General features: G+C 31.0%; 1 protein-coding gene and 1 pseudogene across 1 annotated transcript; one reads left to right on the top strand and one right to left on the bottom strand.

Moving 5' to 3' along the window:
• Positions 1-271: 271 nt before the first annotated feature.
• Positions 272-1,403, bottom strand: LOC149059855 (uncharacterized; annotated as a pseudogene).
• Positions 1,404-5,746: 4,343 nt separating this feature from the next.
• Positions 5,747-7,005, top strand: LOC149059854 (uncharacterized). The gene is made up of 2 exons (XM_089226519.1): positions 5,747-5,883; positions 5,958-7,005. Exons 1-2 carry the CDS (start codon positions 5,747-5,749, stop codon positions 7,003-7,005), a joined length of 1,185 nt encoding a protein of 394 aa, XP_089082645.1.
• The last annotated feature ends 10,025 nt before the right edge of the window (positions 7,006-17,030 follow it).

The raw sequence follows: 17,030 nt of genomic DNA, 5'->3' as shown, positions 1-17,030 counted from the left end.
AACCACCCCTGTGAGGAAGGGAGGCGACTTGCAAATGTTGAAAACGGACTTGCTAATACTTGCAATTACTGGGGGATGTTTTGGTACAGGTTTGGAGTCGATCGGGTAAATCGGTAGGGCTACGTGAAGTTGGCCCTTACTTTCATGTTTTTTGTTTTTGACGAAACTGCTGACTTGCAAATTGTATTAATGAACTTGCAATTACTTGCTAATAACTTGCTAAATATTGATTTATGTTTGAAGTCTTTAGCATTTGCTCGGAGGGCCAACTTCACACACGTATCAACTTATCACACAATAATTTGTTATGTGCTCGTTCCCATTCATGTTTTTCTTGAGCTCGCAATTCATCAGCATTGTGTTTCTCTTGAGCCCTTTTATCTTCATTTTCAAAATATTGTTTTTGTTTTTTTTTATCAAATCTAGCTTTTCCAACGAATATTTTTTCACGCTTTCCCCTAAAGTGGTCTTAATATTTTTTTTAGTAGCAAAAGGGGTCATTTACTCTGCACTTTTATTATTTTTTAAGACTTCTGGATTCCACTTTGCCCAAATGTGTTGTTGTTGCACTGTATCAGATGTGACAACAGCCTCAAGGTGACCTGTATGTTCTTCTACCTATGAAAAATGTAAAAAAGTTATGACCAATTAAGAAAAATTATAATTTTAATAAATAACCTACTGTATCAGATGTGACAACTGCCACAGGATTATCCATTACAGTTGCATGATGACCCACATGTACTACCTGTAAAAAATGTAAAAAAAATTAAGGCCAATCAAGAAAAATGGTAATTTTTGTAAATAACTCACTGCATTATCATTAAATTCTCTATTAACTGTATCAGATGAGACAACTGCCACAGGATTATTCATTGCAGTTGCAAGATGATCTACATGCTGTACTACCTGTGAAAAATGTAAACAAATTAAGGCCAATTAAGAAAAATGGTAATCACAATAAATAACTCACTGAATTATCATTATATGAATATATAAATTCATCTTCCAAACTATTTATTCCAATAATTTCTATCTCTTCCTCTGTATTAAAACTATTAACTAATGGTTTTCCTAAAATAAACAACAATTGATAAGCTAGATAATTCTAATGTATTTGTTATGAAATTTATATAGAAACCAGTAATAGTTACCTGTTTTGTCTCCATCAAAAATGTTCACTAGCCCTACTGCTGCTGTCCCCATGATATCAAGCAACATATTATGAGTTGGCGAAGGTGCTGTAGTGGAACGTGCGGTTCTAACTAAATTAAAATAAATACAAAATAATTATAATACAATTTATAGCATGTCGTTGAGAAAAAACACGTTTTTTGGAAAGTCACACCTGTCGTTGTTAGACATTTGTGGCTTCGTAAATTTATGGGTGATGAGTTGTTCATTCCCAGTACTCCACTACAATTGCGGCTGGCGAATCAAACAATCGTGGACTGGGCATCATTTTGTCGCGAAGTCGTTTACGATTATATGATTGTTAGGAAAGTAATGATTGGTGGTCATGGACATACCGTTGAAATTGACGAGTCAAAATTTGGTAGACGTAAACACCATCGAGGCCACCGTGTCGAGGGACAATGGGTGTTTGGGGGCTATGAAAGTGAAACAGGAAATTGTTTTATGATTCCCGTTGAAAATCGTACAGCCGACACGTTATTAAAAATAATTAAAGATTGGGTAAAGCCTGGAACTACAATTATATCGGACTGTTGGAAGGTATTTCTAGAACAGTGAACTTGTATATACAGATAAACTTCTAATCACCTAATTTTAGGCTTACAACACTTTGAACAACCAAGGCTATGTTCATCTAACGGTGAATCACAGCCTTCATTTCAAGGATCCTGATACAGGAGTTCATTCCAATGCTATAGAAAGCTCATGGAGACACGCTAAAGCTTCTATTTCTCAATATTGTAGAAAGAAAGAGTTTTACGCAGGTTGCCTAGCCAAACACATGTTCCAAAAAAAATGTCGGACCTTTAAATTAGATGCCACAGCTGAATTTTTATAAACAAGCAGGGGTTTTATACAGTAACATCAATGAATATGACGACAGCGAGAACGATGACAACAACGACAGTGACGATGATAACGCTCCGGGATATACTTTTTTAAAATTAATTATGGATTTTAAATCTTTAGACAATAAAAAAACACATTACACATAATACGTAGCAATTATAATATAATATAATTCACTATCGTCGAAAAAAATGAAAAAAAATCCAAAAAATTTGGTAGGAATGAGGGAGCATTGAACCTGTGACCGCGATGTTCTCGGTGGTGCCGCGTTAGCCATTGCACCACGGAATATATAAATTTCGCAATTAAATGTGGACTATTTAACCAAAGTTATCAAACTTTAATGGGCTATAACTTCCAAACTAATGATCTGCGCCAATTTTCGTTTGCACCATCGTTTTCACCGTTAAAAAATACATATATTTAAAAAAAAAAATCTTAAATTTAGGGTGCCCGGTAAAGTAGAAATATACCGAACTGTCTTCTTTCGACCATTTACATTATTTATAAATTCTAGTTATTAATAAGAGCTGCACAATAAATTCATAATGTCCTTTACATGTTGAGTCATCAAAATTTATAATCTGCTAATTTTAATACAGTAACTTTTAACATTCGCTTAACTATTTCTTTTTCACTTTTTATGACAGCAAACATTTTTGAAAATACATTAAGACCAGTATTGCATATTAATATTTGTAAAGCTTCATCGTTTTTTTAATCCCTTGTTGTATGTGTTATTTAGGTGTTGGAAAGTCTTAAAAGTTATTAATAATTGATTTGGTTCATTAATAAGATCTTGCGTCAATAAGTTTTTTTCACAATTTGTACAATTAAAATGTTCAATAACGCGTTTAGCAAGATAACCTGCAAAGTATACAATAGAACATTCTTCTAATGTTGTTACTTTTGGTTTTAACTCAGTAGATAAAGTTGAACATTCTGAACTTGAATCATGACTTGAATGTTCATCACTAGAAGTATCATTTATCTCGTTTTCGATTTCTTGGTCTGAAATGTTTTCGTTTGTATCATTGTTAACTTCGACCTCGATGTTAGATAAAATATCAATAGTTAAAAATTCGTCTTGATCTGCTTCACAATTACATTTCTCCGAAACTTTCATTAAGGAGAATGAACAAATGCTCGCAAAACAAGTGTGGAATATTTTTGCGGTTGGATTTCGCGTATATCCATTTTTTTGTCTTATAATTGAAAACATATTTTCTAAAGGATCTTGGTTAAGTCTATTTGTTAACAAAAAAAAACATTTTCTCATTCGATGGAAAAATATTTTCGGCTGTAGATCTTTCTATTTCATACAATTGTTTTATAGCAGTTAATGACCACGCAATTCCCGTAAAACATGGTGGCACTGAAATTTTTTTGTTTTTGTGACATATTTTTTTAGCGTTTTGGAAAGTTGAAATAGTCTTATTAATGTCTTCAAAAATATGTTTATTATAAGAGCTCATTGGACGCCTGTTAGGATTTTTATCATATAGATTTTGACTATTACATGCGTCAAATGTATTATTCAATTCAAGTAAAAAGTCAGCTGTATCATTAGCAGATTTTGATTTTAACTGACCAGTATGTAGGTATTGCCGTTTTTATAGCTGAAGATACACTGTTGCTAAATATTTGTAAAGCTAATTTGCATGACATTTTTTGAAATGGATTAGGGTTTAAATGAATAGGTGATATCTTACACATACTACGAGCTTTTGAATTTTTAGTATCAATTTCATACGTTTGAACAATATCTTGAAATACAATTTTTTTTTTATTTATTTGAATATCACCATTCAATAAATGATTACGGACACTCTTAAATAAATGTGGTATATCGTATATTAATTGAAGATTCTGGTTATGTATTTTTGTTGTTGGGTTGGAGTCAGTTCCATCCAGAAGAGAAAATAATTTTTGATTTTGGGTTCCTTGGTCACATACAAGAGCTGTTGGTAGTAATCCAATGTCTACAATTTCTTTTATAATTGATTTAATTAAAATACACAAATCATTACCCTTGACACCATCATTGCTAGTTAAAAAATAGCATAACGGAAATTTCCAGTTACTGTATAACCCTCTCACCATAATTACCTAAGCATGTTTAGCGTATTTAGGAAATCGTCCTAAAACACCCATATCTTCAAACCCTTCAATCAAATCAAGCGATTTATTATACTCAATGTGTTTCATGATTGCCACTTCATCAAATAAAACTGAACATTTTTTATCACTTTGTTTCATTGAAGAAACTTTTAATTTAATTTTGTTTAAATACTCTTTGACAAAACCTGGTATGTAAATTATGGACTTTAACCAGCGCCGCACACTACTTTCAGAAGGTAAAATTATACCGTTTTTCCTCATATAAATGTATGCAGAAGGTGACTTGTAGTAAAGTGAAAGTGCAAGATTTTTTTCGCTCCTTGTCCAGGGCCTACGATTTTTGTGTAAAACTTGCATTGTCATAATAGCTTTTGAGTTGACCGATGGAAATAACGTTTTATTGAAAAATTGTTGAATATAGTTCTTATTGACTTTATTATTATTTTTTTATTTTTTAACGATCTAATAACGGCACGCTTTTTTTAATATTCTGCGAAGATTTTCAAGTTTTTTTTCAAGGATCTCATGTTTATTAACTTTTTTATGTAAGCTAACCGTGGCCACTTCTTGAGGACTCGGCATATTTATTAAAGATGATACGTAGTTTCTGGTTGTTGGTGTTATTGATAATGAAGGGCTATTTTCCGGAATAACTAAACAAGACGATCCAAATTGCCTACTTTCATATGTACGTACTGGTGTTAATATTTTTAAAGTATTTGGCGATTCTGAATTCAAGACATGGTTTTGGTCTATATTAGGTATAAAAAATAAAAAATATTTTCATATATTATCAATTTCCTCAATTATATTTGTATAATTTGTATGAAATTTAAACATTTATAGTAATAATGAATAAATATTTATGATTTTGAAGAATTTTCGTCAATATTTGAATTTCGAACGATTATATAAAAAATAATTGTGGCTATGTATTTTTTTTTATTTTTTAATCATAATAAAAATAACTAATGAGGAACCTTGTATTAAATTTTCAAATATTTTGGCTCAGCTAAGAAATTTTATCGATATTTATAAAAAAAAAACTAAACAAAAACGAATATTTCAAATAACTATAAATAGCATAAAAATATGTAAAATATTTGAAAAATGCCAATGTAAATAACTGGTGAAATTTTCAAGTATCCACGACGTTTAAGGATAGATCGTTATCGTATCGCAATTTCGTAAAAATTTAAAATTCAAACGCTTATAAAAAAAATTGTGACGAACGACTTTTGATTTTTTTTTTAACTACCTACAATAAAAACAACTTATAAAAAACTTTGTACTAAATTTTCCAATTTTAATACTAACATAAACATTATGTGAAAATTTTAAGTATTTACAGTGATAAGTATAGTACTGCTTAATGCTTATAGACACCGTGCATGCAGTTTTTGTATGATCATTGATATGGATATTATATTATGGTACTTACCTAGTATATTATTAAAATATTAATTATCATTAATAATTAAAACATTTTTAAATAGTAAATACCAATTTTTAATTATTTGTTTTTATTCACTGTATTTCTATTTTCTATACATTTTTATTTATTTCCTATTTGTTGTTTAAAATGAGTAAAATCTGCTGTGTTGTTAACTGTAGTAATACTTACAAAAACACTACAAATGTTAAGTTTTATAATTTTCCAAACAAGCCTTACCAGATTGAATTAAAGAAGCAATGGATTTATGCAGTTAAACGTTTAGAGTAAGCTAAATAAAAGCATAATGTATTTAATTTGTTTGTGAATAATGTATTAAAATTGAACTCTGTAAATCTAGCAATAATGGTCAATTGTGGTACCCTAAACCTCATTCTGTTATCTGCAGTAAACATTTTATTGGTAATAAACGCTCAAATGACTCCAATAGCCCTTCATGCATACCATCATTGTTTCCTGAAGTGTACAAAAAGAAACAAGTTAATATTAAACAGCAGAGTGATAGGTATATACGAACATCAAACCGTCAAGACAAAAAGTTAAAAATGATGATAAATGATGTCAAGTCTTCAGAAGCAGAAATCATAGAACCACTTCAGTGTGAAAGCTCGAACTGTGTCTCTAATTTGGGAATTCAAGTTATGTTTGATTTTAACAATACAAATCCATTTAAATTTGAATGCGAATTTAATAAATTGAATAATGATGTTGGAACTCAAGCAAATATCCCATTATCAAATAATATTTCTAACATTTCTAATACTAAAGACATTGCTTGTGGTCCAGATGTATCTTGTTTAAACATGAATTCTTTTTTAGGATATCATTCTATAACTAACGAGTCACAATTAAAAGACTTAACCAGTACTACATTTAAGGTTTTTAACTTGCTACTTTCATTTATCTCTGATTGTTGTTATAGTGCTGTGAGTAAAGAAAATAGATTAATGATTTTTCTCATCAAGATTAAATTGGGTATATCATATTCAGCTATTGGAGTATTATTAATGCGTCCATATGCCGGAAAAAATTTACCACTAAAGAAAAGAGTGTTTAGCTATAGGCTTTCAAGAGCTCGTCGATTTATTGAGTGTGTTTTTGGTATTATGTCTAATAAATGGAGAATATTTCATAGGCCATTAAATGTATCCGAACCATTCGCTGAAAATATTATAAAAGCGTGTGTAATATTACACAATTTTGTTCGTGTTCGAGATAGTAATTCATTAAGGTTTGAAAACACATTATCATATGAATGGTTTCAAGATGAAGATGAAAGAACAGACCACTATTCAGGAAAAACACCTACTACAATTCGTGATAAATTTGCTGATTACTTTATGGGCGAAGGAAGTGTTCCTTGGCAATTAAATAGCATAAATAAGTAAAAATATAATTTAATTTTAAGTGATATAAGTAAAATAGTTAAGTAAAAAATAAATTAAACTATTAAAGTATAATATTATGTATGTATTGCCTATTTGTTTTGAATAAATTAATACTTTCTTAAAATATAATGTAAATGTGTTATATGAATACTTACAAACTTCTTTTTGTTGCCATTGAGTCATATCCTTCATGGAATAATCGACATATTTCCAGCCATGAGTTTTGTTTAATTATTTTATTTGCATAATTAGGACTTGCTGTATCCCACAATTCTACACGCTTCTCAATTTCGATTATAAATTTGTCTGTATCGAGACTCATTGTACACAGTGTCATATTTTACATAAAACTATATAAGTTTTTCGAAAAATACTGTAATACGTTATATTATAACGTGTTCACTAATTAAAAAATAATTTTACGTAATTTAAAAATCTAAATAATCTGGAGGCCGCGACACGCGACACTCGTCTGAACGTACTAATTTAATTTAATTTGTTATCAGTGGCTCGGACACAGACACAGTGTCCGGCGGCTAGAGAGGACGGGACACGCAACTTCAGTGGCGCGACACACACTCCGTGTCTGTGTCTCGTGTGTACGAGTGTATTTATAGCAATGTTATCTTAGTCGCGCGATTCTTTTCAGACACAAGTAGCCGGCCACCAAGTGTCTCGTCTGAAAGCGCTCTTATACACCATCAAAAGCGCCGCCGCCACTTCTTGCTATCGGCTTACGCCCACGATCGGGGTAGCGGGTCCATGTATACAGCTAGTATACCATAATCATAGAATACAGATTTGACCATAACTTATAACGTATGTAAGAGTGGACCTCGAGACGTAATCGTAATGATTACTGATAAGGCAAAATGAATAAAATAAAAATACAATATTATAATATACCTATTATATACATTATAATACCAAATTTATAATATAAAAATAGTTGTTATATTAGAATAACTGAATAGCAATAAATAATATGATATTGCATAGTTTATACATAATTTAGTATTGTCAGTAGGTATAATAATATATAGCCTTATTGTTATAGTACCGGATACCTATATACCTATTATATTGTAGGTATTACAATTTACAATCGTTACAATTCTTAAAAATCTATAACATAAATAATTAAATAATATATATACCAACTACAAAATCAAAACTAGGTATAGTGTAAAAACTATTCAAATTGCAATATATAGTACCTAATAAAACATAAAATGTGTATTATGATATTAGGAAAGGCCTAACTGCCTAAGTTAAAATACAATGTGGCAACCATATAATAGGCACGATTAATGATTAAAATACAATATCGGATGATGACATCCTAAGAGCTATTGAGCGTATCCATTTATCTCAAGATAAATTATTGGCAGGCCACAAATCCTTAGGTACTGAACTCAAATCGAGTATCAATGCTCTCACTTCACGTTTTGATGCCCACTCACTTGAAATCTCTGATCTCCGAACCAAAGTCGACTTACTAGAATCAAACACATCAAACTCATCAGCTGCGCCCTCCACCCATGTCTCAGATGTTCTACAAGAATTTACCGAACGAGAAGCTCAATGTTCTTATGTATGGTCTACTCGAATCCACGTCTAGTGATCTTCATACTAGAATTAACGACGATGAAATCATTGTACGGGATGTTTTTTCTAAACTCTCTGCTGATGTACACACTGAGTTCAAACTACTTCGCCTTGGAAAACCTACCTCTACCTCATCTTGACCCCTCAAAGTTATCTTTGGCTCCTGCGAAGCTGCTTCTGCTGTTCTTTCGTCCTATCGTCTCGCTAAAACCCAGAAATCGTCCCTTCTACCACTCACCAGCCGTGTACGTGTAGGGTGGCCAGATTTAATTTTTAGAAACCCGGGACACCAAAATTCATAAAAAATAGGTTACTATCTAGTAAGTATATACTATATAATTACATAGGTAGCTGTATATAACTTTTAGGTATAAATAATATTCAAATTAATCAATTAGATAGGCTATCTTTATTTTATGAACACTTAAAATTCAAATAAAAACAATAATACAATTTCCAGCCGTTAAGATAAGTATACTAATCTAGGTAGATTTTACTGATTTATTATTTTTTTTTATTTTTGTCGTCCAAAGAGACCTTATATTTTTCAGTGCTGTGTACTTTCTTCAGTAGTGTAGAATTTTTTATTATTTCATTGTAAAATTCAATGCAACTCAATCCATATGTTTTTGTTATCAGACAACATTCTATTGTTTTAGTATCAATTTGATTTCGAACGTCAGTCTAAGTAGTTGTCATTAACGAAAATACTCGCTCTATTGACGCGTTTGACCCCGGTAAACAAAATGCAAACTCTACAACCATTGCCAGATTTGATACATTTACATCTTTTTCTTTAAATATGTATATTAAATATTTGTACCCATTTTTGTTCTACTAAAACAACATTTTTTGTCCAGTCATCAAATTTGTCTTGAAAAATGTTTATAAAAGCCATAAACTCATCAAAGTATTCATCTTCATTAACTTTAACATATTTTGATAACATCTTTATTGTATTTTTAGCATTATTCCATGTAACTGTATTTTTGTTTGTTAAGTGCAACCAATTTAATTCAACCATTAGTACCTGGTTAGGTAATGTCCACTTTTCAATATAAGATTACGATATACATAAATCGTAAAACTTTTGACAATTTATATCAAATTCTTTTTTAACTAAATAACCCTCTTCTTCAATAGAATCAATCATTATCTCCATTTTAGTATTAATAAAATGTTCATTCTTTCTGTTTTTTAAGTTATTTAATAAACTGTTTAATATATCAATTAATTCAAATGCCGAAATTTTTTCCCCTTCAATTTTTTGAATATAGTTATTGAACAGTTTAAGCATACTTTGTATAAATTTCATATATAATAGAGCAGTGACGTTTTGAAAAAAGTCAACCAATATCTTAGGACTCGAATCTTGTGAAAGAAAATACGACTTTAGGCCATCAAACATTAAAATAATTCTGTCAATTGCAGGAGACAGCGATAGCCATCTAGTTTTGGCATGTGATAAAATATCACGGTATTGGACATCAGCAAAATTGCAAAATTCTATTAATTTTTCTACCCGCACTGTATAAATGTGGAAATATCCAAAAAGTTTAACTGTAATAGCTTCTACGTCAATAGGTAAATTATCTGACGCGATTTGTACAGCGTTATGTAGAATATGAGCGTTGCAACTTAATCCAAGTATATCTTTTTTTAATTCTGTCTGAAGTTTTGTGTACACGTTATTTTTTCCTTTTCTATTTAATCCACCAAAATTAGTGTTTGTGTTATCAGCCGATAGTGCAACAATTTTTTGCTTTAATCCGAATTTAGTAAGAACGTCAATAATTTTAGAAGTAATTAAATCAGACGTTTCACCGGGCAAATTTGAGAACTCTAGTATTTTGTTTTTTACACCAACATGAGGCAAAAAATAACGAACAACAACAGGTACTAGTTTAATTGCTTTGTGGTGGGAACCGTCAACTAAAACAGATATATAATTCGCAGAAGATAGTTCTTTTAAAGTATTATCAACTATGTACGGGCAAATAACGTTGACAACTATTTCCCTGGTTTTTGTTTTTGCACACGTGAATTTTTTGTCGTTTAAACATTGACGAATCAGTTCCGATGTACAAGTCATAGAACGAAAACTGTGATTGTGAATTACTGTATAATACACAAAAGTAGCTTCGCGGGCGGCTAACAAAAAATCATTTTCAGTAGGAACCAAAGCAGAAAAATAGTTGAAAACTTTACCAGATTGAATCGATGATCTTGTAGCTAACTTATGTTTTTGCGTTTTAAGGTGATCGTTTATGTCCGATCGTCCACCATGACTTACTGAAAAAGTTCCATGGCAAGTTGTACACTGTACATTGAAATCGTCAGTAGATTTAAGTTTTTTAATAAATGGGAAATCATCTTGCAACTTTTCGTTAAAATGACAAAGTCTTTTAGGCGGCATAGTCACTACGTAAAAATATGAACTGTATAAAATTACGACACTGTAAATTATAAATACGAACAAAACTGTTGATAAATATTGCACTCGCAAACAACTTGTATCGTCAGCAAATAACTGTTAAATAATTTATAATGTATTGACTATAGGTAAACTATACATTCTGTAGTATAATCTTTCGTAACCGTAATACTAGAAATTTAAAATCATAATATGGTTTTTCCCGATTGAAAATTAATTATAACTGATTATAACTGCAATTGTCGTACATTCGGACGTTCGTTATCGAAATAATATACGATTAGGATTTGTTCAAAATAAAATCGATAACCGAGTAAGTAAAAGAATACCAATTTAAAAACGGTTTTAATTTCCGGGACATAACTATGCAAAAGTCCAAAACCGGTACAAATCGGTGTCCCGAGAACTTTGTCTGGGACGCCGGGACATGGGTTCCTAAACCGGTAACGTCCCGGGAAATCCGGGACGAATGGCCACCCGTACGTGATAAAACTATACTTGAACGTCAACAACTTCGCACCTGTCGAGTTAGATCACCGTGTAGCAGCGGGAGAACATAATCTAACCATCACTCTTAAAAACAGTTACCCGTGCATAATTTCCCTTTCAAAAAACGACGTCCGACTCCAGCAACGCACTCTATCATAAACAACACCAACACCCACAACACTTTCAACCTCAATGGATACTACCAGAATTGTCGCGGCCTTCGTACTAAACTTGTTAATTTCAATTGTAATACCTCATGTTTTAATTATGCGTTTATTGCTCTTACGGAAACTACAACATATTTAGATGTGACAGGTCTCCACAAACCAGCTCCTATAATCGTGGTGGCGGTGTATTAGTGGCTATACGTAAGGACTTACCTTCCTCTCCCCTTTTTATATCTAACAATAGTGTTGAGCAATTATTTGTTCGCTTCTCTCATAACTCCTTAAATATTATTGTTTGCAGTGTTTACATACCTTCTTCACCTATTGAGCTTTATAGTACGCATCTAAATACTATTTATTTTATTGTTCAAAAATACCCTAACCACAGTCTAATACTAACTGGCGATTACAATCTACCATTTATTTCATGGTCTAATGATGCGCATGGACTGTGTTTCCTAACTCAGTCCCTCTCTGAATACACTTCCATTCCTGAAAGACTTGCCATCCATGGGTTCTACCAACATAACTACATATTAAACTCTCACCATTCTCTTCTCGACCTCATATTCTCTAATCATAGCTCCTTTACTGTAAATCATGCTCTTGAGGCAGCAGTTCCTGCAGACCCTTACCATCCCCTCTCTCTCACTCACTATTAATCTCCTCGTACACTTTCCCCAATCTGTTCCCATAAAATCATTTTATAACTTCAACAAGGCAGATTATATACAGATCTTTCAATTTTTTAACTCTTTCAATTGGAAACTTACCTTTCAGTCATACTCCCCTGATGATTCCATGTCTGTCTTCCTTGATGCTCTCCTCTATTCAATTGTATCCTTTGTTCCTAAAATCTCTTTAAAACCTTCCAAATTTCCGGCATGGTACACAAAAGAACTCAAAGAATTAGTGTTTGCCAAATCTCGCGCCCATGCTAAATATAAATCATCTCAGCTACTATCGAATTACAAGCTTTTTTCACTTCTTCGTGCCAAATTTAAATTCATCTCCAAGCAATGCTATAGTAACTTCGTCTCTCGTACTGAGTCTTCCCTACTACGCAACCCACGATATTTTTGGAGTTTCATTAGAAAAAACCGCTCTACTCTTTCTATACCTTCAAGTGTCACACTACATAGTAAACAAAGTATATCTCATTCTGATGCAGCTAACCTGTTTGCTACATATTTTTCTTCTGTGTTCACCCAGCCATCTCCAGCCTCATCCCAAACATCATGCTCAATAAGCCATTTTACACTCCCGTCTAATGCCCATTTTTTGATTAGTAACGTCTACCAATGCTTATGTTCCCTCCGTAATATAAAGTCTGGATGGTATCCAGGGAGATTTTTTATATAAACTACGGTCTGTTCTATCAGAACCGTTATGGTTATTGTTTAGGCGTTCTATTGATTCAGATATCTTCCCGTCTGCCCTTAAACTCGGCTCAATTAGACCAATATTGAGTCCAGTGATCCTACAGATGTTACGAACTATCGTCCAATAACTATCCGACCTCATTTATCCAAATTATTTGAAACACTTGTACTTAACTCGATTCGCCCTTCCTTGAATCATATTCTAATTGATGAGCAGCATGGCTTCCGGGAGGTTGAAATTTAAAATTCCCAACAGTTTTCAAAAGCGCCAGGAAAAACAATAAAGAAATTAAAGAAAAACGTGAATTTTTACGCAAAATAAGTTTTTGGTTTATGGTGTAACTCTATTACAAATGACCGTAGATACAATATGACAATATTTCACTCAATATTTATATTCTCATTTTCTAAACACCATACAATTTTGAAAATATTTTGACACTTTTTGAGCTGTTAACGGACTATTTAAAATTTCAATTTTTTAGTTTTTTTTTTTTATATATAAATATGAATAAAATTATATTTGTTGGGCTAAAAAGTGTGAAAATGTAATCTAAGGTTCCTGATATATGGTTACAATAGCATTTGAAAAATTTTAAAAATACATACACACATAACACATGTCTTTTTAATGGATATACATTAAAATATAATAGATATACATAATATCTACTGGATATACATGGATATCTATTATACATATTTTAGATATCCAAATGGCCGCTGTTTTCAAATATTATGGATATCCATCAAAACATATTATACAATATCCATCTTAATACACTTTTAGATATCCATTCAAAACAAAATAGGTACATTAGATATTTAGTCATGTCTATTAGATATTAATCCAGTTGAAATAAGGTATACCTTAGTCCAGAAAATCTGAACTGTCCAGGTGAAAACTGGACGGTTGACAACCCCACTCAACAACGACACCTGATCTCACATGCACATTTTATACATATGTACATTTATACATAAGTTCAAAAAACGGTCAACTATTTCCGACTAAAAACGTGAAAGAACGCGGAGCGATAATATATAGGTAAACAACTTATTTTTGCTATAAAGGTAATAATTGTTATTAATTTTAACCTGAACAAAATCGTTATTGCACTGTATAATGATAATATGCTGTATTATATTTTTAAATAAAAATTATCGTTATTGGTCGGATAATAACGACATAGTTTATCTCCCAACATGCATAATTTAAAAAAAAAAACATTAGCAGCAATTTAAAATCCAATACTTCTTTAAATAACAGTTGCCCTCCTCGTTATACACCAAAGGCATAGTAGTTGGTATTAACTTTGTTAAATAATAATTTATTTAAAATTATACGGGGTGATTCTTTTATCATTGAACACTCATTATTTAAAAAAGTATTTACTTTTTTCAAAATATTTTTTTACATAGTTTCAAGTTGTTAAAAAACCAACGTTCATCATTTTTTAAGTTTTTTACTTTTTTGAATCACAACATAGAGTTTTAATATCATATTCCAAAGCAGAATATTTTTCTAATTATTTTGATACGTAAAAATCGAATTTTGGACGAGTAGTTTATGAGTTATAAGTATTTAAAGTTTTGATTGGCGGAGTGGAGTGGTATGGGGTTACCCCGCAAAATGTTTGTCCACTACTCCGCTTGTCTAAACTTAAATTACTTATAACTCATAAACTATTCGTCCAAAATTCGATTTTTACGTATCAAAATACTTAGAAAAATATTCTGCTTTGAAATATGAAATTAAAACTCTAGGTTGTCATTCAAAAAAGTAAAAAACTTAAAAAAAATTATAAGGATAAAAAATATTTAAAAAAATAATTTTTTAATAAAAACGTTGTTTTTTTAACAACATGAAACTGTAAAAAAATATTTTCAAAAACATTGATACTTTTTGAAATAATGAGTGTTCAATGATAAAAGAATCACCCGGTATATTATGGTATTTATTTATCTATAGATTCTAATTGCATAAACATTTTTGAAAAACACGCGATCAGTGACTCAGATTCAAACCATGATGTCGATGCCTCCAATATTGATCATGTTGAAAAAAATACTGGTGACTTCCAACATTTAGGTAAATTAAATATTATTATATAAAAGAACTTCAGCAAAATGTATGCAATTTCACCACTTAATAATTAATATAGTAAGTACCTACTTAATATTACCTACTTATATTTACTCATTTACTATTAATGTATTATTTTTGCATACTTTATTAACATTATATTTATTTATGTTTAGTCATAAATAATGAACAGTTACCCGTTGACAATATTATACCAGATTTAGATATTGAACAATTACCTATAGAAATAGTACAAGAGGACAATGCTAGTACATTCATCCCAGATTGCAATGTAGATGTAAATATTCCCAGTATTTCAAAAAGATCATCAATGAGAAATAAAAATAACCCATTGCCTCAAAATTTTACTAAACAGACATATAAACCTCCAAAAAAATCTCCAGAATTTTTTAACTTAAAATGGAAAGATGGTAGTTTTATATCACCTGATCAAAATTTAGTATTCAAAGAAATCTGACAGTATATTAGATTTAGATACACCTTTACAATTTTTCACTTATTTTTTCAATGAAGAACTTATGCAAAATATTGTAAATGAAACTAAGTTATATTCCATTCAAACAAATGTTAGTAAACCTATTAATTTATCAATGATTGAGTTCAGAAGGTACCTTGGAATTCTTATATATGCTTCTGTTTTTCCTGTATCTAATGTAAGAGACTACTGGAGCGTTGAACTTAATTTTTCTCAGATTGCTGATGTCTCTAAGGCGCTATGAAACTATTCATCGGTTTCTACATTTTAATAATAATCACACTATGCTCTCCAAAGACAATCCTAGTTTTGATAGATTACATAAAATAAGACTTCTTATAGAACATTTAAATACAAAATATTCAAGTGTTCAATGTAATCAATATTTATCTGTAGACGAACAGCTTTGTGCAACAAAAGCTAGAAGTTATCTAAAACAATATCTTCCTGACAAATCACACAAGTGGGGCTACAAATTATTTGTATTGTGTGATGATGATGGGTTTTCTTATAAATGTGAGATATTTACTGGTCAAGAAAATTGGGAAAAATTTCGGTTGCCAAATGAACCAGATTTAGGGGCAAGTTCAAATGTAGTAGTCAGACTTACCAGAAATGTACCACAAAATAAAAACCATAAACTTTATTGTGATAATTATTATACCAGTATACCTCTGTTTGAGTTTTTGTATCAAAAAGGTATATTAGCTTTAGGAACTGTACGGTGTAATAGAATTCCAAATTGTGAACTTTCAAATGATAAATATATAAAAAACCTAAAAAGAGGAACATCAATTGATAAAGTATCATCATATGGAATCGTGCCATTGTCTTTAGTTTTGTGGAAGGACAATAAAGTGGTTACACTTTTATCCACATATTTTGGGAAAGATCCAATTTCTGTTGTAAAACGTTATGATAAAAAGATGAAAACTCAAATAGGAGTAGATTGCCCATTTTTGATTAAAGAGTATAACCGTCATATGGGTGGTTTGGATTTACTTGATAGTCACATAGGCAGGTACAAAATTAAAATTAAGTCTCGCAAATGGTATATGAGAATATTTTACCATTTTAGATATGACAGTGGTGAACTCATGGATTCTATATAAAAGAGTTTGTAAAGCTAAAGACATTGCTCCCAAGTTTACTTTGGCTGGTTGGAGAAAAGATCTTGCTTACACATAGTGTAGAATTGGTGAAGTAAGACCGAAAAAAGGTAGACCCTCTACACCCAACTAGCACCAAAATGTCCATAGCTTATGAAATGAATATTCATCTTGGTCATACAGAATATTCATATCTTATTTTTGAATGGTCTATCAATCTGATAATTTAATCCGAAAATGGTCAAATGCGCCAC

Source organism: Diuraphis noxia, unplaced genomic scaffold (genome assembly GCF_037042655.1).
Source record: "Diuraphis noxia isolate RWA-SAM2 unplaced genomic scaffold, SU_Dnox_SAM2 contig0001, whole genome shotgun sequence".
NCBI classification, from domain to species: Eukaryota; Metazoa; Arthropoda; class Insecta; order Hemiptera; family Aphididae; genus Diuraphis; species Diuraphis noxia.
Note: the sequence above shows the minus strand (reverse complement) of the source record. Positions and strands in the feature narration are given on the sequence as shown.